Here is a 20,745-nt window from a genome sequence, read left to right as displayed (position 1 = left end):
AAGATTCGTCCCTCGACGTTCCGCGGGGCATGTCGGGAGTTGTAGTCCGCCGCCCCAGGCTCCGCCCCTCGGAACGCCACTTCCGGGCCGGCGCGCTGAGCCCGTGGGCTGACGTCGGCGCCCGCATCGTCACGGCCCCGGAGCCACCGTGGTGAGTACCTGTGCTCGCCAGCGACCCCCGCGCTCCCCCTCGGACTTTCGTAGCAGCGGTGGGGCCAAGCCCTTGGAAGGAGCTGGCGCTGGCGGGTCCCGCGGTGCTCTGGGCCGGCTTCCTCTCGGTCGGCCCCAAACAGGCTGGACTAAATGTCCCGGCTCAGCGGGGAGGGGGGCGGGGAGGGGGGGCGGTGACCCGGGCGGCCCGCGCCTCCTCCTCCTCAAAAGCACTTCGAGAACCAGGTGCTAGTTGGATTCCTCAACGGTTTGAAGAAGTGTCGGCCCGGTTCTCCTCCTAATTGCTCAGCCGGGGCCCTCCAAGCCCTATGGCTGAGGTAGTGTCCTTCAGGGATGCTTTTCTTTGCACCCTGCGCTTCCTCCCAAATTCACATCTCCAGCTTTTAAAGCTGTGTTGCGAGCTCTAGGTCTGTTCCCACTAATTGCACCTTCACTTCGGAGAACTCGTATGTATTTCAAACTCAGCAGGTTCAAAACTGACTCCCTGTTTCCCGCCTCTCCCTCCCCCCCCCATCCCACACACCCGCTCTTCCTCCAGTGAGCCCCATTTTTCGTGACTCCACCGTGTTGTGCAGACCGAAACCCTCGAAATCATCCTTGGCTCTTCCTCTTCTCGACTTCTGAAGAGCTGAGCGATAATCAGCCCCTGTGCATTCTGTTCACTGCGTGGGCGGCAATGGTCACTGACTCTGCCCCTGCCATCCCCGTCCTTGCCGCATCAGATCCAAGCATCTGCGGGGGGTCGGGGGGGGGGGTGTCTGAAGCATCCTTAGCATCCTTTCCAGCAGATCTTCCCCCAGTCTGTGCCCCTGAGTAGAACAGGTTCTCCATCACCACCACCACCACCGCCCCCCCCCCCCCGCGCGGTCTTCCCTTTGAAATTGTTAATACCCATACCTACTTAACCTTCACATCTCAGTTTAAATTTTATTTCGATCTTGGGCAGCCCGGGTAGCTCAGCGGTTTAGCACCTGCCTTCGGCCCAGGGCCTGATCCTGGAGACCCGGGATCGAGTCCCATGTCGGGCTCCCTGCATGGAGCCTGCTTCTCCCTCTGCCTGTGTGTGTGTGTGTGTGTGTGTGTGTGTGTGTGTGTGTGTCATTAATAAATTAAAAACCTTGGGGAAAAAAACATTTAAATTTTATTTCGATCTTTTGTGGGAATCTTCACATTTCTGTGAAATAGTAGATTTTTGTCATTTTACAGAAGAGTACAAAGGTGATCAGTTCCGTTGTGCGAAATCATACACAGTTACATTTGCTCCTGCCTGTCTTTTTTAACTTTTGTCGTCGTCTTCAGTATTTTTCATGGTCATTAAAATTTTTTTGCTCCAGACAACCTGGGCGGCTCATTGGATGAGCATCTGCCTTAGGCCCAGGGCCTGATCCCGGGGTCCTGGGATCCAGTCCCTCACCCCCCTCCCCGAGGGAGTCCGCTTCTCCCTCTGCCTGTGTCTCTGCCTCTCTCTCTGTGTCTCTCATGAATAAATAAATTTTAAAAACTATTTTTTGCTAAAATGGCTGCCTAATATTTGTATGGTAATATTGTTCTTTAACCAACTGCTTATTGATTAACTATTATTTAGGTGGTTCCTTTTTTTTTTCTTTTTTTTTTTTGCTATGATGAACAACAGTGGACAACACTGAAGTTAATTTTTTATGGAACTTTGATTATTTCCTCAGAACAAATATACAGAAATAGGATTGAGGCAAAGGGTATGACCTTTCAACAGGTTAGAATTTCTGGAATAAATAAAAGCAATCATCCTTTAAAAAATGTGGCAGGAGGCACCTGGGTGGCTCAGTTGGTTAAGCATCCAACCTTGATTTCAGCTCAAGTCATGATCTTAGGGTTGTGAGATCAAGCATGGAGCCTGGTTAGGATTCTCTCCCTCTCCCTCTGCTCTTTCCCTCCCTCTAGTGTCTGTCTGTCTGTCTCTCTCTGAAAAAAAGAAAAGTGACAAGGGTATTGAAAAAAGAAAAAATAGTAATGGTACCTACTTCATGATGTTCTGAGGATTTTTTTTTTAAGATTTTATTTATTTATTTTTGAGAGACACAGAGAGAGAGACAGACACACAGGCAGAGGGAGAAGCAGGCTCCACATAGGGAACCTGACATGGGACTTGATCCCAGGTCTCCAGGATCATGCCCTGGACTGAAGGCGGCGCTAAACCACTGAGCCACCCGGGCTGCCCCTGTTCTGAGGATTTTTAATAAATAGTCCAATCCCTTATCAAGGGATTTTACATTTTATGAGATCAGTAATTGTTAGTACTTATTCACTTATTTCAAAATAGGATTCTTACTGTGTAGTGTGGTTCTTCAGCCTGATTGAGACCTATTTTTAGTATCTAATAAAGCCTTGAAACCTCTTAGATGTTCCCTTCCTCTCTCTTTCCCCCTCAACAAAATGATTCCTGGCATTTGCCATGTCATCAACTACTTGAAACTCAACATATAAACCCACATTAAGAACTACTAAGAGATTCCATTTTACAAGGGCTTTTTCCCTTTATAAGTTGCAAGCATTTTCCTCTGCCATTAAGTATTCTTCTAAAGCATATGTGTTTTTCATAGATGCATAATATTCATAATTGTTTTACTAATCTCCTGTTGCTGACATTTAGTTTAACATCCTTTGACCTGGATCTTTGTTTGCTTCACAGATTTCCTCAGACTCCATTTCTAAATACAGAATCACTAAGCCAAGAATGTGAATATAAGACTTCTGAGTCTTATGGCCATAATTGCCCTGTGACCACTTCTACAGTTCATATTCCCACCATTAGTTTCCTCTCATTGTCTTGGCCATTGGTGTCATTCTATTAGATTCAATGTTCTTGTCCCATTCTAAAACTAGTTCTTTACCATTGATGTTTTCCTGTCATTCTTAAACACATTGCTAAGATTGTAACAAAATTTGTTTAGAATCTTTGGTCCTCAGCCTCTTCACATTAGAATCACTGGCATAGGGGAACTTTGAGATATCTCTATGCCTGGACTCTCCCCAGATCAATTGATCAGAATCCCTAAAGCAGGATATGTAAGAATACTTACACTTGCAGCCCAAGTGTAAGTAATTTTAAGCTCCTCGGGTGATTTCAATGAGGAACAAAGATTGAGAACCCCTGATTTTGAATTTAGGGTGTTTTATTTTTCTGCATAAAACAAAATCAACTCATGAAATAATTTTTAGAATCAGAATTAACTAATGCCTTAACCCAAACTCAGGTAGAGTCTCATTTGTATGAGAATAAATTCATTTTGTTTTACAAAGGAATTTTGATTCTGTTTGTTTCTGTAATTTCAGAGGCTATGGATATACTCTTCAGAATAAGAGGAGGCCTTGATCTAGCTTTTCAGCTAGCTACTGCTAATGGTAGGTCTGACCAGAAAACTCTCCTTTTTTATTTTAACGTTGATGATGAAATATACTGGGAACTTTTTCATTTTGCAAATGAAACTGAGTGAGAGATAGGATAAATAAATGAAAATCATAGTTAGTAAGCTCCAGAAATTGGATTTAAACTTAGGCACTGTGTTCCAGCACCACCACTAGCCTGTGAGGCTCCTCTCTACAAATTAGAAAAAGATGTCCCCTTTCTTAAAAAAAAACTTTACTGCCCACTGGCAGAAAATTGTCAGAATATATATAAATATCCACACTGAGCACAATGTAAATGAGGCATGCAGATTTGTACATTGCACACTTGCACCTATACAAAACTCTGAGTCCCCAGAACCCACACTGTTGGAAGTTATGTTGTTTTGGAATGATGTATGAATTCTATGGGAGAAATATCAGCAGAGTTTGTATAAAGCAGACTCTAGGATGTCTTCCTCTTTCTGACTTGGGCTAAGGCCACAAACAGAAGTAAAGAATATCAGAGGAGGAAGGTGAGGAACTGTGTTTGAAAGGTGTTTCATTTGAGATGCCAGAGTATATCAAGTGCAGATTCCCAGCAGGCATCGGGTAACTTGAATCTGAAACTTAGGGGAGTGTGGTCAGGCCTAGAAAGAGAGAATATCTCTGAGGGATGGTCATTAACACTGTAAAATAAAATAACTCCTGAAAAGTATGATCAGTGGTGTCAGAAACCACAGAGAAGTTCAGAAGGATAAGGAATGAAAAGTGCCAGTTCCACTAGCTGGTCATCATTTCCTGGCCCCATGGAAATAGGAAGGGAAAGAATGTAGAATGTTCTTTCTGACTCATCCCTTCCTGCTAAATAACTTGTTCTCAGTCTTGGTTCTAGTCCCCACTCCTGATGAATGAAAGTGTATCTCTGGGACAGAGACCCAGGCATTATTAAGCTTTCTGGGTGTTTGTAATGTGCCATCAAGATGAGAACCAACTTACAAAGACTAAATCAAACTCATTTTCAGGTCTATCTTGTCAGTAAAGTGTAGTTGTTCAGTAATACGTTACTTGTGTGGTTAATGCCTTATATTTCACAACTTCATATAAATTGAAGATATACTTTATTATATATGACCTTATTGCAAAGTATAATTAATCCAGTAGTTAGTAGATACAATAATGCAATTTCAAATGTAAGCAAGGCCTACAATGCTTTCTACCAAGTAATTAATTTATATGAGTTTGTCTTCCAACTTGATTATATTCCTCCTACAATATTAAACTCTTTCAAACACTCAATGAAGGGAATCATTAATGAGAAAATATAGAGAAAGGAGGAGCTTAACTTTAAAGACATCACAATTTTTTTAGATTACTTTACCTCTTGGTTCTTCAAGGATATACAGAAGATAATCCAGGAATTATGTTTGTCTTTTGTAGTGCAGCTAAGAATCTTTAAATTTGGCTTTCTAAAACATACCAAGATGTCTTAAAATCTAACCTGTTATAAGTAATCTTTTCTCTACCACATCCCTGAGGTATTTATTTATCAAGATATCAATGTGATAGTTAAATAAATATTTTAACCACAAGGTTAAATAGGTTTAAGGGAACCCCGGGTGGCGCAGCGGTTTGGCGCCTGCCTTTGGCCCAGGGCACGATCCTGGAGACCCGGGATCGAATCCCACATCGGGTTCCCGGTGCATGGAGCCTGCTTCTCCCTCTGCCTATGTCTCTGCCTCTCTCTCTCTCTCTCTGTGTAACTATCATAAATAAATAAAAATTAAAAATAAATAAATAGGTTTAAGATTCAAAAATATAAAGCTAAAATAAATATATATGTATTGTCTTCTTTTAATATTATCTTCTTGAGCCATGAATATGTTTTGCACATTCCAAAAATTGCAGTAAATTAAAAGGAAATCCCTGAAAATGAAGTCAAACAAGTGTCAGGTTAATGACACATTACCCCCAAAAAAACTGTGATTTTAGAATACAGTACTTTGGTTGTACAGTCTTAGTGGAATGTAGTCCAAAGAGAAAAAGATTTAACACCAAAAAGATTTAAATTTCATTCAACAGTTTTACTGCTCTAAGTTATATGGTATTTTGAAAGTAATTGGTGTCCTCAAACATTGCTGGTGTGAATATAAAATGGCACAGCTCCTTTGGAAAACAGTTTGGCAGTTCCTCAAAAGATTAAACATAGAGTTACCCTGTGACCCAGCAATTCTACTCTTAGGTGTGATCACCTAAGAGACTTGAAAGCAAATATGCACACAAATGTAACTTGCACACAAATGTTCATAGCATTATTCATGATAACCAGAAAGCAAAGAAACAATGCATGTGTATCAGCTTATAAATGGATAAACAAAGTGTGTTGTATCCATTCAAAGGAATATCATTCAGCCATGAAAAGAAATGAAGCACTGATTTATGCAACAATATGAATGAATCTTGAAAGTACTATACAGAGTGAAAGGTAGACGTGAAAGGACACATACTGTGTAATTACATTTATAGGAAGTGTCCAGAATAGACAAATTTGTAGAGACAGACAGTAGATTAGTGGTTGCTGTGGGTAAGTGTCAGAGGAATGGGAAGTGAGTGCTGATAAGTGTCAGGTTCTTCTGGGTTGATGACTGTTCTGAAATTAGATAATCATGATTGTAAAATCTTGTCAATATGCTAAAAGCAACTGAATTGTATACGTTAAAAGGATGAATTTTGTGATCTGTGAATTTTATCTCAATTTTTTAAAAAGAAAGGCAAAATGGTTTTTTCATATGATTGAATCCAGAGACTAGTTCATTGGGAGTCAATTTTACTATGTTCTACTTTCATGTGTTTGGAACCATTCATGTTGAAAAGTTTAAAATTTTTAATATTAACTTCTATTTATATTTTTATAATTTAGAAATATTTATCAAGAAAGCACTAAAACATGTGCTGAGTGACCTGTCAACCAAGCTTTCTTCAAATGCCCTTGTGTTCAAAATCTGCCACAGTTCAGTGTACATATGGCCAAACAGTGATATTAACACCATCCCAGGAGAATTGGCTGATAGTTCTCCTTGTAAGAGCATAATGCGCTTTATTCAGTGAGTATGTTTGAAAATTGCTAGAAATGTTTTCAAAATGTCATTTCTTACTGTAAACATCTTTGTCGGGCAGCCCAGGTGGCTCAGCGGTTTAGTGCTGCCTTCAGCCCAGGGTGTGATCCTGGAAACCCGGGATCGAGTCCCATGTTGGGCTCCCTGCATGGAGCCTGCTTCTCCCTCTGCCTGTGTCTCTGCCCCCCTCTCTTTCATGAATAAGTAAATAAAATCTTTTTAAAAAAATAAACATCTTTGTGTATTAAATGTTTAGCTTTGAACAGGAAGAAGACACAAAACGAAAATTTATGAGAAAGAAAGACAGAAAGGTACCAGACATGGTAAGCAAGTCACCTGTCTTCTTGGTGTTAAAAATATATAATCTTTTAATTTGGATTGGAGGATAACTGAGCGATTATTTAATGCAGCTCCCTTATTTTTTACAGATCAGATTATTGAGGTCCAGAAAATGACTAGTCAGAGGTTCTATCTCTGTTGTACTCATCTAAGCTTTTGTTCCATATTAATATGTATCTCAGTACATACCTTTTTGGGGATGCTTTCTTTGCTCCCACAAAAATACACAGCTCGAGAATGTTTACAAATTACTTAAAAATAAATAAAAAGGAATCATCCTGAAACATGACAGTGACACATTATGCGGTGAGAGTAAATAATACAGAATTTACTTTTCTTCACATTGTTCTTAGATCTGCTTTTTAACCAGTTATTGAGGACCTGCCAGATGCCACAAACTTGGCAGATCCTGGAGGTAAAAAATGGAGCTACTTCAAAGGAGGAAGTTGTATGAACTTAATATGACTACAGTGCTTTTTTAGACTGTTATGGGGAAATAGGCTGGACATGATGTTAAAGACGCAGGTGGGGGCCTCTTCAGAAGAAATGGAACTAAGCCAGTAGCTATGGTCATGAAGAGGAGGGAAGCGATACAAGAGATATTTAGGGGATAAAATGGATGATACTTGGAAATGAACTGGATAGGGGAATGACCATTTTCTTGCTCTGGTAAAGATGATGGGGAAAGCATGAGGTCAGTTTCCATCATGAGACATCCACATGACCTATTAGATTTACAAATATGGAATGTACGAAAAAACACGTGGGGTGTACATCAAATGATTTCATAATTACCAGTAGTTGTAGCTTGACATTTTGAGGAATACAGGTCAGTTATCTTGTAGGATGTTCCTCAGTTGGGGTTTGTTTTAGGTTTCCTCATCATTAATTCAGGTAGTACTCTATTGGTAGGAATAAGAAGTAATATACTGTCCTCTTCAGCACATCATATTAAAGAGGTGTGTGCTATCAGTCTGCTCCTAGTAGTTGTCATGTTAACTCTGATCTCTTAACATGGTGTCTACTGGTTTCCTTCTCTGTGAGGGCACTATTTTTTTCCCTTGTAAGTAGTAAGTATCTTTGGTAAGTGGTAAGATACTTTGAGCTATATATGTGTGTGTGTGTGTGTGTGTGTGTGTGTGTGTGTGTGTGTGTATCTCCTATTCCTCACCAAAGTTTTACCCACCACTTCCAGTATCAACTGATAATTTTTGCCTGAGTCCAACATTAACCTGATGATTACAAAGTGGTGATTTTTCTGTCATTTCCTTCTACATTTATTAGATGACATTATACCATAAAGAAGAGTTGTTGTTCCCTATTTATTATAGGCACGGAAGCATGGGTTCCTATTTTATGCAATGAGTTACAATCTGTTACTCTTACTGGTTATTTGGATGCTCACATTTTCCAAGATTTGGCCAATGAAAGCTTCTTCAAGCTGGCTCCAATGTCCTTCTGATGCTATTTTTGAGTACTTCCTACTTTCTTCCACAAGATGTTCTAGGCACATCATGTACTATCGATATTCCAGCTCAGGAATCAGCCATTTCTCCCAGGAGCACGCACATGTATACATATATACCATATGTATGTTCACACACACACACACACAAAATACATTCCTATTTATTTATCTAAATTATATTTCCAGGGATCCCTGGGTGGCGCAGCGCTTTGGCGCCTGCCTTTGGCCCAGGGCGCGATCCTGGAGGCCTGGGATCGAATCCCACATCGGGCTCCCGGTGCATGGAGCCTGCTTCTCTCTCTGCCTATGTCTCTGCCTCTCTCTCTCTGTCTGTCTCTGGGACTATCATAAAATAAAAATAAATAAAATTTTTTTAAAAAGTTTAAAAATAAATAAATAAATAAATAAATAATAAATAAATAAATAAAATTTCCAATTCTACTTCTCCCTCACACAATTCATAACTTTTTGCCAGTGAAAAACATGGCTTCCAGTATTCTCAATGTTTTGCCAGATTTGTTTAAAATAGAAAGTATTTTCTGAGTGGTTACTACGTACCACAGCAAAATCAAACCTACTAATGGTGTTCAGTGTATGTTTATGGTTCTCTTTCTTTAGACCATGGGTTTATAAATCTAATGTATTTTCTAAAGTTCCTTTGGTTTGTGGTTATTGTATCTTGTTTTTGATTTTTTTTAAGTCTGTACAAAAGCAGAATAATACATGAATCCTGGTGAACTTATACCAGTTTTAATGTTTATCAACACACACATGCTTTCTCTCTCTCACAGCACACACACACAAATGTTTAAAAGTATATTTATCAACACATGATCAATCTGACTTCATCCTCACTTACCCTCTGCCTCTCCTCAGATTATTTTGAAGCAGAGAAGAGTTTTTTTTTTTAAGATTTGTATTTTTAAGCAATTTACTGTAATACAGCTTTCTGTAGCCCTTAAAAAGTCCTTTTACTCGCCTTTTATATTTAATGTTCAATGTGCTAAAAGTTGACTATTACTGTTTATCTTTATAGCATCAAATAGTAAATATAGATCTTATGCTGGAAGTGTCAACCTCTCTGGGAGCTATAACCCCCATCATTGAAAGAGAAAGTGGAGGACACCACTATGTTAGTATGACTTTACCTGTTGACGTAGTTCTATCTGTTGCTCCAGAAGAAACATGGGGAAAGTAAGTGTCTTGTTCTTCTACTGGCACATTTAAATAAGCACTCCTCCGCAGAGTATTCAGAGCCCATTTTTAAAGATCATGTAGGCATATCCAGAATTATTGTTATTTTTACTATGATTTATTCCTTGTTTGTTATTAAACTGCGTCATCTAGTAATTAAATGTTTATTTGGAGGAATTAGAGTAGTATACAAATCTATAGGGTTTTCTCTTTAGCTACACAGAGGAAATACACAGTTTACTTAACTTTGCATAATTTAATAATCTTGGTCTAATCAAGTTTTTTACTGTATTTGGGTTATCTTAACTCTCCACTCTCATTTATCATGGCCACTATAACTTTTGTTAATGTACTCAAATATTTCCCTTCACAGAGTTCGTAAACTTCTAGTTGATGCAATTCATAACCAACTAAGGGATATGGAAAAGTGCCTTTTGAAACATATGAAAGGAACATCTATTGTGGTTCCTGAACCACTGCACTTTCTATTGCCAGGGGAAAACAATCTTGTAACAATTTCATATCCATCAGGAATTCCAGATGGTCAGCTGCAGGCTTATAGAAAGGTAAAACCAATACATTTATTCTTAGAAAAACTATGACCATCATTCATTTTCTATTAAACATTTCTAATAAATGGAAATTCTTTTGTGATTTAATATGAAAGTAGAATCAGACTACTATTTTTACGTGTTACTTAATTTGTGTTGATATGTAACTTTTTAAAAAGTATATTAATGAAAAAGTATGCTAAGCCATATGTAACATTTTGATTTCAGACATTCAGTGTAGTTCATATGTTCTGTGAAATTTTTCCATAATGAAATACCGAAATGAAAAGATGCTTACATGCCTGGAGCTGCTGCTGAGTGTTTATAAATAAATTCCTTTTCCCTTCTGTTACTTTCAGATTTGTGAAAGAGACAAGATTACAGTTAGAGAAGGAAAGTTAGGGATCCCTGGGTGGTGCAGCAGGTTTGGCGCCTGCCTTTGGCCCAGGGCGCGATCTTGGAGACCTGGGATCGAGTCCCACATCGGGCTCCCGGTGCATGGAGCCTGCTTCTCCCTCTGCCTGTGTCTCTGCCTCTCTCTCTCTCTTTCTCTCTCTCTCTCTCTCTGACTATCATAAATAAATAAATTGAAAAAATATTTAAAAATATTTTTTAAAAAAAGAAGGAAAGTTAGAATTTATAGCTAATTCTGTGTCAGACTTATAATAATACTTCATCCCCCACCTCCCAGTATTATTTGGGTTTTATTAGAGACATTTTGAAAGAAGAATGGTCAACATTCTAAGAACTGAGATTTATTAATGAAATGACTGGTATTGGAGTACATATCTTTGATGTATGGTCTTGCCTGGCACCCATCAAATTATTCCATGGGAGCGTCTTGCTCATCTGTCCCTGGGAGGAGGTGGAGTACTGTATCCCTCAGCATCGTCTGTTAGTGCTGGTGGAATTGACCTACAAAGGCACCAGATGGTCCCATTCCAACAGAGAGGACTTAGGAGATACGAAAAAGAAAATGTCAGGCTTTACAAAGGAATGGTCATGTTTTTATATAGTTGGGAAAATTTTACACGTTTCAAACGTGTATGTGCATTTTAATTTTGATGCCATATTTTTGGTTTCCTACCACCAATTTCTCCTCCTAATTTAATCCCCACCACTTGTATTTGCTAAGTACTCTAATCATGACTTTTCAAAATACTGTCATGCAATTCTGTCATTGTTAATTATAATTTACTCATTCACAAGGCTGTTTCAAAACCAGTCTTGAGCCTGAATGTCTTTTAACAGACTGTGTTATAATAAATAATTAATTTGAAATCATGTTATTTTTCACTCGGACAAATTACAGTCAACCCTTGAATAATACAGGTTTGAACTGCAAGAGTCCACTCATTCACAGATTACTTTCAATAAATACAGTACAGCACTGTAAATGTATTTCCCTTCCTTATAATTTTCTTAATAACATTTTCTTCTGTAGCTTGCTTTATTATAAGAATACAATATATAATATATATTACGACAAAATATGTATTAATCATTAACGTGTATGTTATCAGAAGGCTTCCAGTCAACACTAGGCTATTCATCTTTTGAGGAGTCAAAAGCTAAATGTAGATTTTCGACAGTGTGAGGGGTCAGTGCTTCTGTTCCCTGCATTGTTGAAGGCTCACTGCATTTTCATTTTTTCTGTGTTCCCTTCCAGTTTCTACCCATATCCGTGGAAAAACATTTATATCTCTCATTTGGCTTTAGTTTAAATCTCACCCTCTTTGACCTTAGTGAATTATAAGTGTTTGACAACTTTTATACCAATATATAGGTACCTTTTTTTTATATCTTTAGTTTGAGTTTGTTTACTGATGAGCGAGGAATCTAACATTTAACTTTTTCCTCTTCTATTGATTCTGATTTCATTTAGGAGTTACATGACCTCTTCAATCTGCCTCATGACAGACCGTATTTCAGAAGATCTAATGCCTATCACTTTCCAGATGAACCATACAAAGATGGTTACATTAGAAATCCACATACTTATCTCAATCCACCTAACATAGAGACTGGTATGGTGAGTTTAATAATTATTTATGGAGTCAACTGATCGTCAATGTCAGTGGTATTTTTGTTTGTATCCAATGGAAGTTTTAAGGATCGATTCAGAATGTATGTCATCTCTAAAACAAAATTTACTAAAATTTATTTAGTTTCTTTTAATAATCATTGCCTAAAATAGCAGTATTCACAATAGTCTAAAAAGATAGGGAATAGATAGTATGTACCACATTTTTCCTACTAAAATCCCATTCCCTAATTTATTTAAAGGCTTATCCCCATTTATTTTCATTCTGATCCTGAGAAGTCACACTAATTGAAGAGCATTTTCTCCCCAAAGCATGTTACTGCGCAGCAAGTACCCAGGTGCAAGTGGTGGATCCTCACTAATGAAAGCTCAAATAACAGTGGATTGGCGGAGCGTGGGGAGGGGTTCTTTAAGGGCATCTCTAGACAGGAAGAAAGGATCTGCTAGGCATTCAAGAACAGGAATACTTGCTCAGCCCAGCCTCTTAGAGCAGAGCAGCCCTGTAACTGGCAGCCTCCTGTCTCAGGTCTCCACTGACTCTTTGGTGACATTTCTACTGCTTTCCAGGGGAATGCTTTGATCCTGACTGGCCTGCTTTTACTCTGTGTTTTCTCAGCCTGTTTCCTCATTGTTTCCAACTGTTTCTTACCACCCTCAAAGCTGCTCACTGCCCATATCACTTCAGCTCCATTCCCACCCCATACTGCCTGATTCACTGTACCTCTCAACTTACATTCCCAAGAGGAATTGTCTGTTACGTCATGGCATTTATTCAGTATCTGCTGAGTCTCTATGTGCTTTGTAAGGAAATCTTAAGAATAAAAAATGAATATATGATACCATGTCTACCTAGAGGACTTAGGGGCTCACTTCTAGTCCTGGCCATCAGAGTGCACTGAGGACAGCACCTGTATCCGCAAGAGCTGTGGACAGACCAGCTTCCCACAGAGAGACCCAGGCTGGGCACTTACCATTACATGCGGACAGATGAGTCTCTAGTCAGCACGTCAATGATACTAAATCCTTTCATATATTTTGCTTATGTGGGAGGAAATCCTGGGAGACCTCTTCCTGGTTAAAAATCTTGCTCTGTCACAGTCCTAGAGTCACAGAATATGCAATGCAAAATGTAGAGTCTCTAACAACATAACTCTTGATGGCTTTCTAGTAGATGATTGTATAGATGTCTTTTCTCAGACTGTATTTGGAACTCCTCTAGATAGGGTAGGTGTATTTATGTAGGTATGTGTATATGTATTTTTACTAATTTCTGACTCTTTTGCCTACTGGCAGAAACAATTTTTATGATATAGATTCTGAAATTCATTGAGACATGGGCATTTCCTGTGAATGCTATAGAAACCAAAAATGTGGTATTTAAAATGACAAAAATGTATTCTCTCAGTTATGGAGGCCACAAGTCTGAAATCTCTATCAGTAGGCTGAAACCAAGGTGTTAGGGGGGCCACACTCCCTCCAAAGGCTTTGGGGAGAATCCATCCCTTGCCTCTTCCAGCATCTGGTAGCTGCCAGTGCTACTTGGCTGCATCACTCCCATCAGCCTCTGTGGTCACTTGGCCTCCTCTTCTCCTGTGTCAGATTTCCCCTTCTCCTCCCTCACAAGGATACTTTGTGGTTGCATTTCAGGCCCACCTTGGATAGTCCAGGAAAATTCCCCATATGTTAAGATCTTTAACCACATTTGCAAAGGAATCCCTCCCACCCTTTTTTTGTTTTGTTTTGTTTTTTGAAGGTAGACTTCACAGGTTCTAGGGATTAGGAGATAGATACCATTTGGGGACCATTTTTCAGCCTACCACAATGTTCTAGTTATAAATTTTCTTTTTTTTTTTTTTTTTTTTTTTTTTTCTAGTTATAAATTTTCTGTGTGTGCTTGAGAATATATTGTCTAATTGTTGGGTAAGGATTCTATATCTGTCCATGCCTCCTCTTACCTAATTTTTTTAAAAAATAATACCAGTTTGTGGGGAAAAATTTTTAAAAACATATTCTTAACTTTATACTACAAGAAAGAAGTTATATGACCTTGGCCTCTATTTAAGGATATTTAAATAGCATTCCTGGGCTGTAACCAATGGCAGATTTACAAAATTGGAGAAATATTCTTCATATATCCCCATATGGCCCCTTTGTTCATTCTTTTATTCCTTCCTTCTTTCATCATTTATTCAACAAACGTTTATTATCTATTAACCATTTGCCAGACCCACTGTAGAAGCTTGGGCCCAGAAATAAATAAGATAGTATTTGCTCTTATTAAACTCACATATTAGTGTGGTTAAGCAGAGATTTAAACAGTAGTAAGTGTCAAGTGGTGCTCTGAAAAATAAATAAAGCAGGATAGAATGACAACCAGAGCAGGAGATGGGTGGTGAGGGGGTAAGCGTGCCATTTTTAGGCTGGGTGATCACAGAAGGTTGAGCAGAGACCTGAGTGAAGTAAGGGGCAGAGCTGCAAATTATTTGGGAACAAAGTGTTCCAGGCAGAGGGAACTATAAGGCTTTGACATTAGATTACCCCTGGTATACCTGAACCTAAAGCAGAGCAAGCAACAGGGAAAGTGGTACAAGATGAAACTGGAGAGGAGGCCAGAGGGCAGGACTTGCCAGGCTTTATAGCCTATGGTAAGGACTTGGAACATTTAATAAAAAAACAAGAAAATATAATGTTCAACTGTAGTTTTCTGAAGTCATTTTTGTAAGGAACTAAGTAACTGTCTAGCTCTGCGAACAGTAAACTTGGCTTGGATGTGTGTATAAAATATGTGTATCTATCCTAAGTTAATATGTTACTATATTTCTTCTTTTTATCTAGATTTATATGGTCCAGGGTATCTATGGCTATCATCACTATATGCAGGATCGGGTAGATGACAATGGCTGGGGCTGTGCTTACAGATCTCTGCAGACAATCTGCTCTTGGTTCAAACACCAAGGCTACACAGAGAGATCCATTCCAACACACAGAGAAATTCAGCAGGTACAGAACATGCCACTTAAAGTTATAATCAATTGTACATTTCATTAGCCTTAATATACTATTAATAATTATTATTACCTCATGGTTATAGACTTATTTCTGTTTTGAAGGAAAAAAATATACTGGTAATCAGGGAAGAGATCCTAACTATAGTTTTTAATAGCTGTCTTGTATATGGATCTTTTTGTGTTTTTAAATACACAAAGGCCCTAGTTGATGCCGGGGACAAACCAGCAACATTTGTTGGATCACGACAATGGATTGGATCCATCGAGGTACAGCTGGTACTGAACCAACTGATTGGTGTAACTTCAAAAATATTGTTTGTCAGGTGAGGATACTTTAAGAAATTAGTGAAATCCTTTCAAAACAAGTTTGTCATTTTATTAAAGTAAGAGGAAAATTGCATATTTCTCTCCTTTCTCTTCCTCCATGCTGTTTTTACTTCCTCTCCTCCATGTTGCCTCATTACTTTATAAATCTCATTTTTAAACCCTAAATTTTTTGGTTATTTTTTAGAAGACTTTGAGTTGATGAATAAACTTTGTGATATATACTTGCAGGTTGTAGGCTTAATTTTAGCCAGGAAGAAGAAAACTTGGAAATATGTAAATTTTGACTAGAGTTACAGAAAATAAATTTTTTTTATCCTCAAGTCCTTAGAAAGTCTTGAAAGAAGAAAATCAAATTTGATCTGTGACTGCTCTTTTTCCTCTTAAGATGTCAGTAAGCTAATAATGTGTCAAAGTAATATAGTCATTTTTTCCCAATACAGTTTAACCATAATTCTAGTATTAAAATATGAACATGTGATCTCAGAGCTCTGGGATTGAGCCCTGCATCAGGCTCCAAACTCAGTGTGGAGTCTGCTTGAGATTTTCTCTCCCTCTCCCTCTCTTCCTCCCCACCCCTGCACTTACTCTCTCTAAATAAATACATCCTTAAAAAAATAAAAATAAAAAATGAGCAAATATTAACTAAATAATATTGATTTCTATGACAATAGCTAGCCTATTCCTTGTTAGTGACCTTATGTTTTAAGTAAGTTTTCTATTATAATAATCTCAATAGATAGAGTAACATTATCCTTTTTTGTCCATGTGATTATGTCCAAGAACATATGATTTCACAATTGCAGTTTGGATTTTCTGTGGAAACCAGAACTAACAAATAAATGATAGATTAAGTAGTGAAGCATATGGTGATGAAAGAGTGAACATTTTGGCACATTAAAATTTTGTATGGTACTAAGCAATTTATATAATGTTAGTGGCCTAGCACATTTAGTGGCCTTAAATACTTAGAGAGGTTATGGTGTTTTAAGTTCTTCTCAAGTCAGTTCCCTACTACTTAATGTTAGTTAAATTTATACCGTTTTTTTTTTTTTTCAATAACCAAAAAACAAAACCAAAAACAGTAGAAAACACTGGCTCCCAAACCCCTTATTTGACATTAGTGTGAGAAATTGTTCATCTGATGGAAAATGATTTCTTTCTAGCCAAGGTTGTGAAATGGCCTCTCAAGGACGGGAGCTGGCTAATCATTTCCAGACTGAAGGAACTCCGGTCATGATCGGTAAGGTGTTTTGGACATCTTGGGCTCTTTGAGTAAAGGGGAGAATATATAAAATTCATTGTTAATATAAATAATGTCATAATATCAGTCATTTTAAAACATTTTAAAATTAGCTTTTATACCATTACTGATCTCTGGATATTTATTTTTCAGTTTGCAAGGTGGGAGGAAAGTTATAAAAAAGATTGTAATAAACAGAAGTAAAAGCTGAGAAGTGCTAACTGTTGAAATACCTAGAGTCAAGAGCAGTATAGAAAAGAGGCCACTCAACTGAGCCAGTTAAGTCATGGTGTTGTCTCTAACTTAGCTGGCTATGTAACATTATATAAATTGCTTCACCTCTCTGGGCTCTATTTGTAAAGAGGATCAGATTCATTGATCTAAACGCTGATGATTTTGTAAAGAATAAGACTTGATCTGTGATGTGATGACAGAGGGCAAACAAACACTGGAATATAAAATATGCAGGCAGACAGATTTTAGCAGAATATCAGAAAGACCTGAACAGGGAGGTGGGCTGTCCCACTGGAGGTACTCAGAGCATTGTCCATATGCTGAGAGAGACATCACAGCAGTGACTGTGATCCTCATAGCCCTTTCTAAATCCAGTTTAGGTAATTCCATGGATATGGCAGTGGAATATAAACCTGCTATGATTACAAATATGATTGAATCTTTTCTGATTTTAAAGATATAATTCTTTAAAATATCTTCTCAGAGTATACTTGACATTATCTGTGGTCTTTAGTAATATAAGCTAGTCTATTTTAAGGTGTTAGATCAATTAATTGGCAAAATAATCTTTTTAAATTGAAATTGAATAGGAAGCTGAGATTCATATATGCCTTTTCATATTTCATATATGCCCTTTCATATTTCATATTTCCCTTGCTATAGGAGGAGGAGTTTTGGCCCACACAATACTCGGAGTGGCATGGAATGAGATTACAGGGCAGATAAAATTTCTGATTTTAGATCCACATTACACAGGCGCTGAAGATCTGCAAGTTATTTTGGAAAAGGTAAGTATCTGTTTAAAACAAATTTAGATGCATGGCAAAGAACCTGGAAGAAAAGGAGACCAAAATGGCCATTAACAGAAAGATTATAAAGCAAGGGCTGTGAGCCACACTCGAGGTATTTTCAGGGCTGTGAGTAGTATCTGTCTAGATAGGGAGGACAAACCAAAAAAAAAAAAAAAGATAGGATAAGAGGGAACTAACATGAATTGCAGAGAACAAAATTTAGGTTAGATTTATGAAGAGTTTCTTAGTTATTAAACTTAATGGAACAAAGAGTTTATATATTCCTCTGGAGATGTTACAGCTTTGCATAAACAAATGTATTAAAATAGAGTGGATTAAATAACCTTATAATTGTATTATTAGCCAAAAATAAACTAAGCAGTGTGTTAGATATTATGGAGGCTTACCTTTTAATTTATTTACATATAGTTTAATCTCATTCTATAAAATATTTGAATTTGAGACAAATTTAAGAGTATTCATTGATACTAATAATATCAGTGAAAGGAGTTATAAATGTAACTTAATTTATAGGCAACTAATTCTACATGTGAAAACTCATAGTAGGCAAGTATAAGACTTAATTAACTTGAATTTTAACTTCTGTATTCTTTGCCAAATATATTAAAATCACAAAGAATGCATACAACTTTTTCAGCCACAAACCAAGGAATATATCACTCTTACCCACTACCCTTCATTTTTCTCATGCTGTCACTTAAGTCAATATCATTAATACCAAGAAATAGCTTTCTCTAAACTTTGAAGTTATAATTTAATTAGGTCCTTTTTTAAAAAAAAGCACAATTCTTGGGAAATTACATGGTTTAGCATTGAAATTCATTGGTGAGACACTTTCAGAAGTTGAAAAGAATGTAACTGCATGAGGTTACCAAAGCCCTAAGGATAAGGGGTTTGAGCTTTGGGGTGTGTATAGCTGAACTCTTTATAGGCCAGTTTAGTATTTTACCAGCGATAAGACTATAAATACTAACAGGATATATATGTGTCCTGCATTTTTCTTTCAAAACATTTGGACTTTTAAATCTATGAAATGTTTTTGGCTGGTACATGAAAATGAGATCAGTATTTATTCTCTTTATGTAGCAAAGTATCCACCTATTCAGCATTAAGTACCTACTATGTGCCATCCACTGTCCAAGGTAATAGGAGCATTACAAAGGTCTTTAAGAAGCTCTTAGTCTAGTGTAGAAGACAAAAGCAATCTAAAAAAGTATTCCCAAGAAAAAATATGATTATCTAAGGTGGAATTCACAACAAGGCTGATGCAGTAGGGGGATCTCTTAGAGACAGTGAAAGGACGTCAGACATGTTCCCAGAACTAAGCAATCTTAACATGATTAGAGCTGTCGAAGAGGTTTGGCTGGAGGGAGAGGCAAGAACTAAAATTGTAAGCCAGGCAGAGAAAAGGAGCATTTAGATTTATCTTAGAGGCAATGGGAAGCCTTAATCATTTTAATTAAAAGTGTGATATAGATAATAAAATTACTGCTTTCTGGCTGGTTTAAGGAACTTTGCAGTACATGGAAGTGTGTAGGTAGTGTTTTCTGAAGCAGTTGGATAGAATAAGGCATTGTCCTGGATTACTTTCTCTGTGGATTGTACTGTCCTTCTTTGCTAGTTCTATTTCTGAAGAATTTTCAATGTTAGAAAACCCTTTGCCCTGTTAGCACATAATAAGGCACCATGAAGCCAAGGCCTGGCCATCACTAGAACTATTGACTCTCACTTGACTCAAGAATCTAGAGCAGTGTCTTATAGCCTGGGCTGCTATAACACCATAGCCCAGGTGGCTTAGAAACAATAGAAATTTATTCCTCACAGTTCTGGAGGTGGGAAAACCCAAGGCACCAGCAGATTTGGTCTGGTGAGCCCCACTTACTAGTTCAGACAGCAGTCTTTTTCACTGTGTCTGCACAAAGTGGAAGGGATTGGGGACTTTTCTGAGGCCTCCTTTATGAAGGCACTAATCCCATCCATGAGGACTCCACACTCATGACCTAGTCACCTCCTAAGGGCCCCGCTTCCACATACCATCACCTTGGGTACCAGCCATTAGGTTTCAACATGAATTTTGGAAGGACACAAACATTCAGTCTTGCAAGGGCCCCGCTCTAGAAAGACTCAGACTAGTCATTAGCTGGGTCTTTAAGAAAATTGACGGCCCTAGAGGAAATTTGATAGACTTTTGTATTCACAGTGAGATTTTGTTTGAAAGTAATTTTCTCTGCTGGGGAAAAGGATGGAAAAGATTGGAAAGTGGAAGGACAGTGAAGGGCAATTCAAGAGGCCAGTAGATTTCTTCCTGCCACATTTCCTCGTAGCTGAGATGCACATCATGATCCCTAGAACAGCCTTTAATGGATCACAAAAGCAGATTGCCCATTCAACTATTACCTGCCATTGGCTACCAGAATCATAAAACTTAGAATCAAGAGTAAGGTTACCATAACGAAGCTTTTTCTTTTTTTTATCATTTCTTTGGTTAAATACTATAGAATTGACATTTTTTTTTTGAACTCTATCTGAAATGGACCCAAGTATGTTACTTTTCTGTGCTTTATAGAGTTCAGATCTTTTGAGTTATATAGATAAGAGTCTTTTCTGGGATCCAGTTGACAGAACAGGATTGTAAAATGTTATGATTTTGATCATGTAATCCTATAATTTAGTAAAAGGTTTTCTTATCCCTTCTCCCAAATCTAGGGCTGGTGTGGATGGAAAGGCCCAGACTTTTGGAACAAAGATGCTTACTATAATTTATGTCTTCCTCAGCGACCAAATATTTTTTAAAGTATCTCAGACTCAAATACTGTAGTAAAGTTGTATTATAAATTTGTTAATAAAGACTAAGTTTAACTTCAGTTAAATCCTGGGT

General features: G+C 37.8%; 1 protein-coding gene across 1 annotated transcript; it reads left to right on the top strand.

Moving 5' to 3' along the window:
- The first annotated feature begins 86 nt into the window (after positions 1–86).
- On the top strand, positions 87–20,731 carry UFSP2 (UFM1 specific peptidase 2). The gene is made up of 12 exons (XM_041753511.1): positions 87–151; positions 3,484–3,552; positions 6,455–6,638; positions 6,907–6,973; positions 9,494–9,651; positions 10,025–10,217; positions 12,088–12,234; positions 15,082–15,246; positions 15,453–15,577; positions 16,745–16,821; positions 17,719–17,843; positions 20,574–20,731. Exons 2-12 carry the CDS (start codon positions 3,489–3,491, stop codon positions 20,658–20,660), a joined length of 1,392 nt encoding a protein of 463 aa, XP_041609445.1. The 5' UTR covers positions 87–151; positions 3,484–3,488; the 3' UTR covers positions 20,661–20,731.
- The last annotated feature ends 14 nt before the right edge of the window (positions 20,732–20,745 follow it).

This window comes from Vulpes lagopus, chromosome 4, assembly GCF_018345385.1.
Source record: "Vulpes lagopus strain Blue_001 chromosome 4, ASM1834538v1, whole genome shotgun sequence".
Taxonomy (NCBI): Eukaryota; Metazoa; Chordata; class Mammalia; order Carnivora; family Canidae; genus Vulpes; species Vulpes lagopus.
The sequence above is the reverse complement of the archived record's forward strand: the minus strand, read 5'-3'. Positions and strand labels throughout refer to the sequence as shown.

Excerpts from the sequence above, each read along its gene's own strand:
- UFSP2 (XM_041753511.1), top strand. The coding sequence starts at position 3,489 with ATGGATATACTCTTCAGAATAAGAGGAGGCCTTGATCTAGCTTTTCAG. Across the intron at positions 6,639-6,906 it reads AGCATAATGCGCTTTATTCA|CTTTGAACAGGAAGAAGACA; the intron begins GTGAGTATGTTT and ends TTAAATGTTTAG. Across the intron at positions 17,844-20,573 it reads TGCAAGTTATTTTGGAAAAG|GGCTGGTGTGGATGGAAAGG; the intron begins GTAAGTATCTGT and ends TCCCAAATCTAG.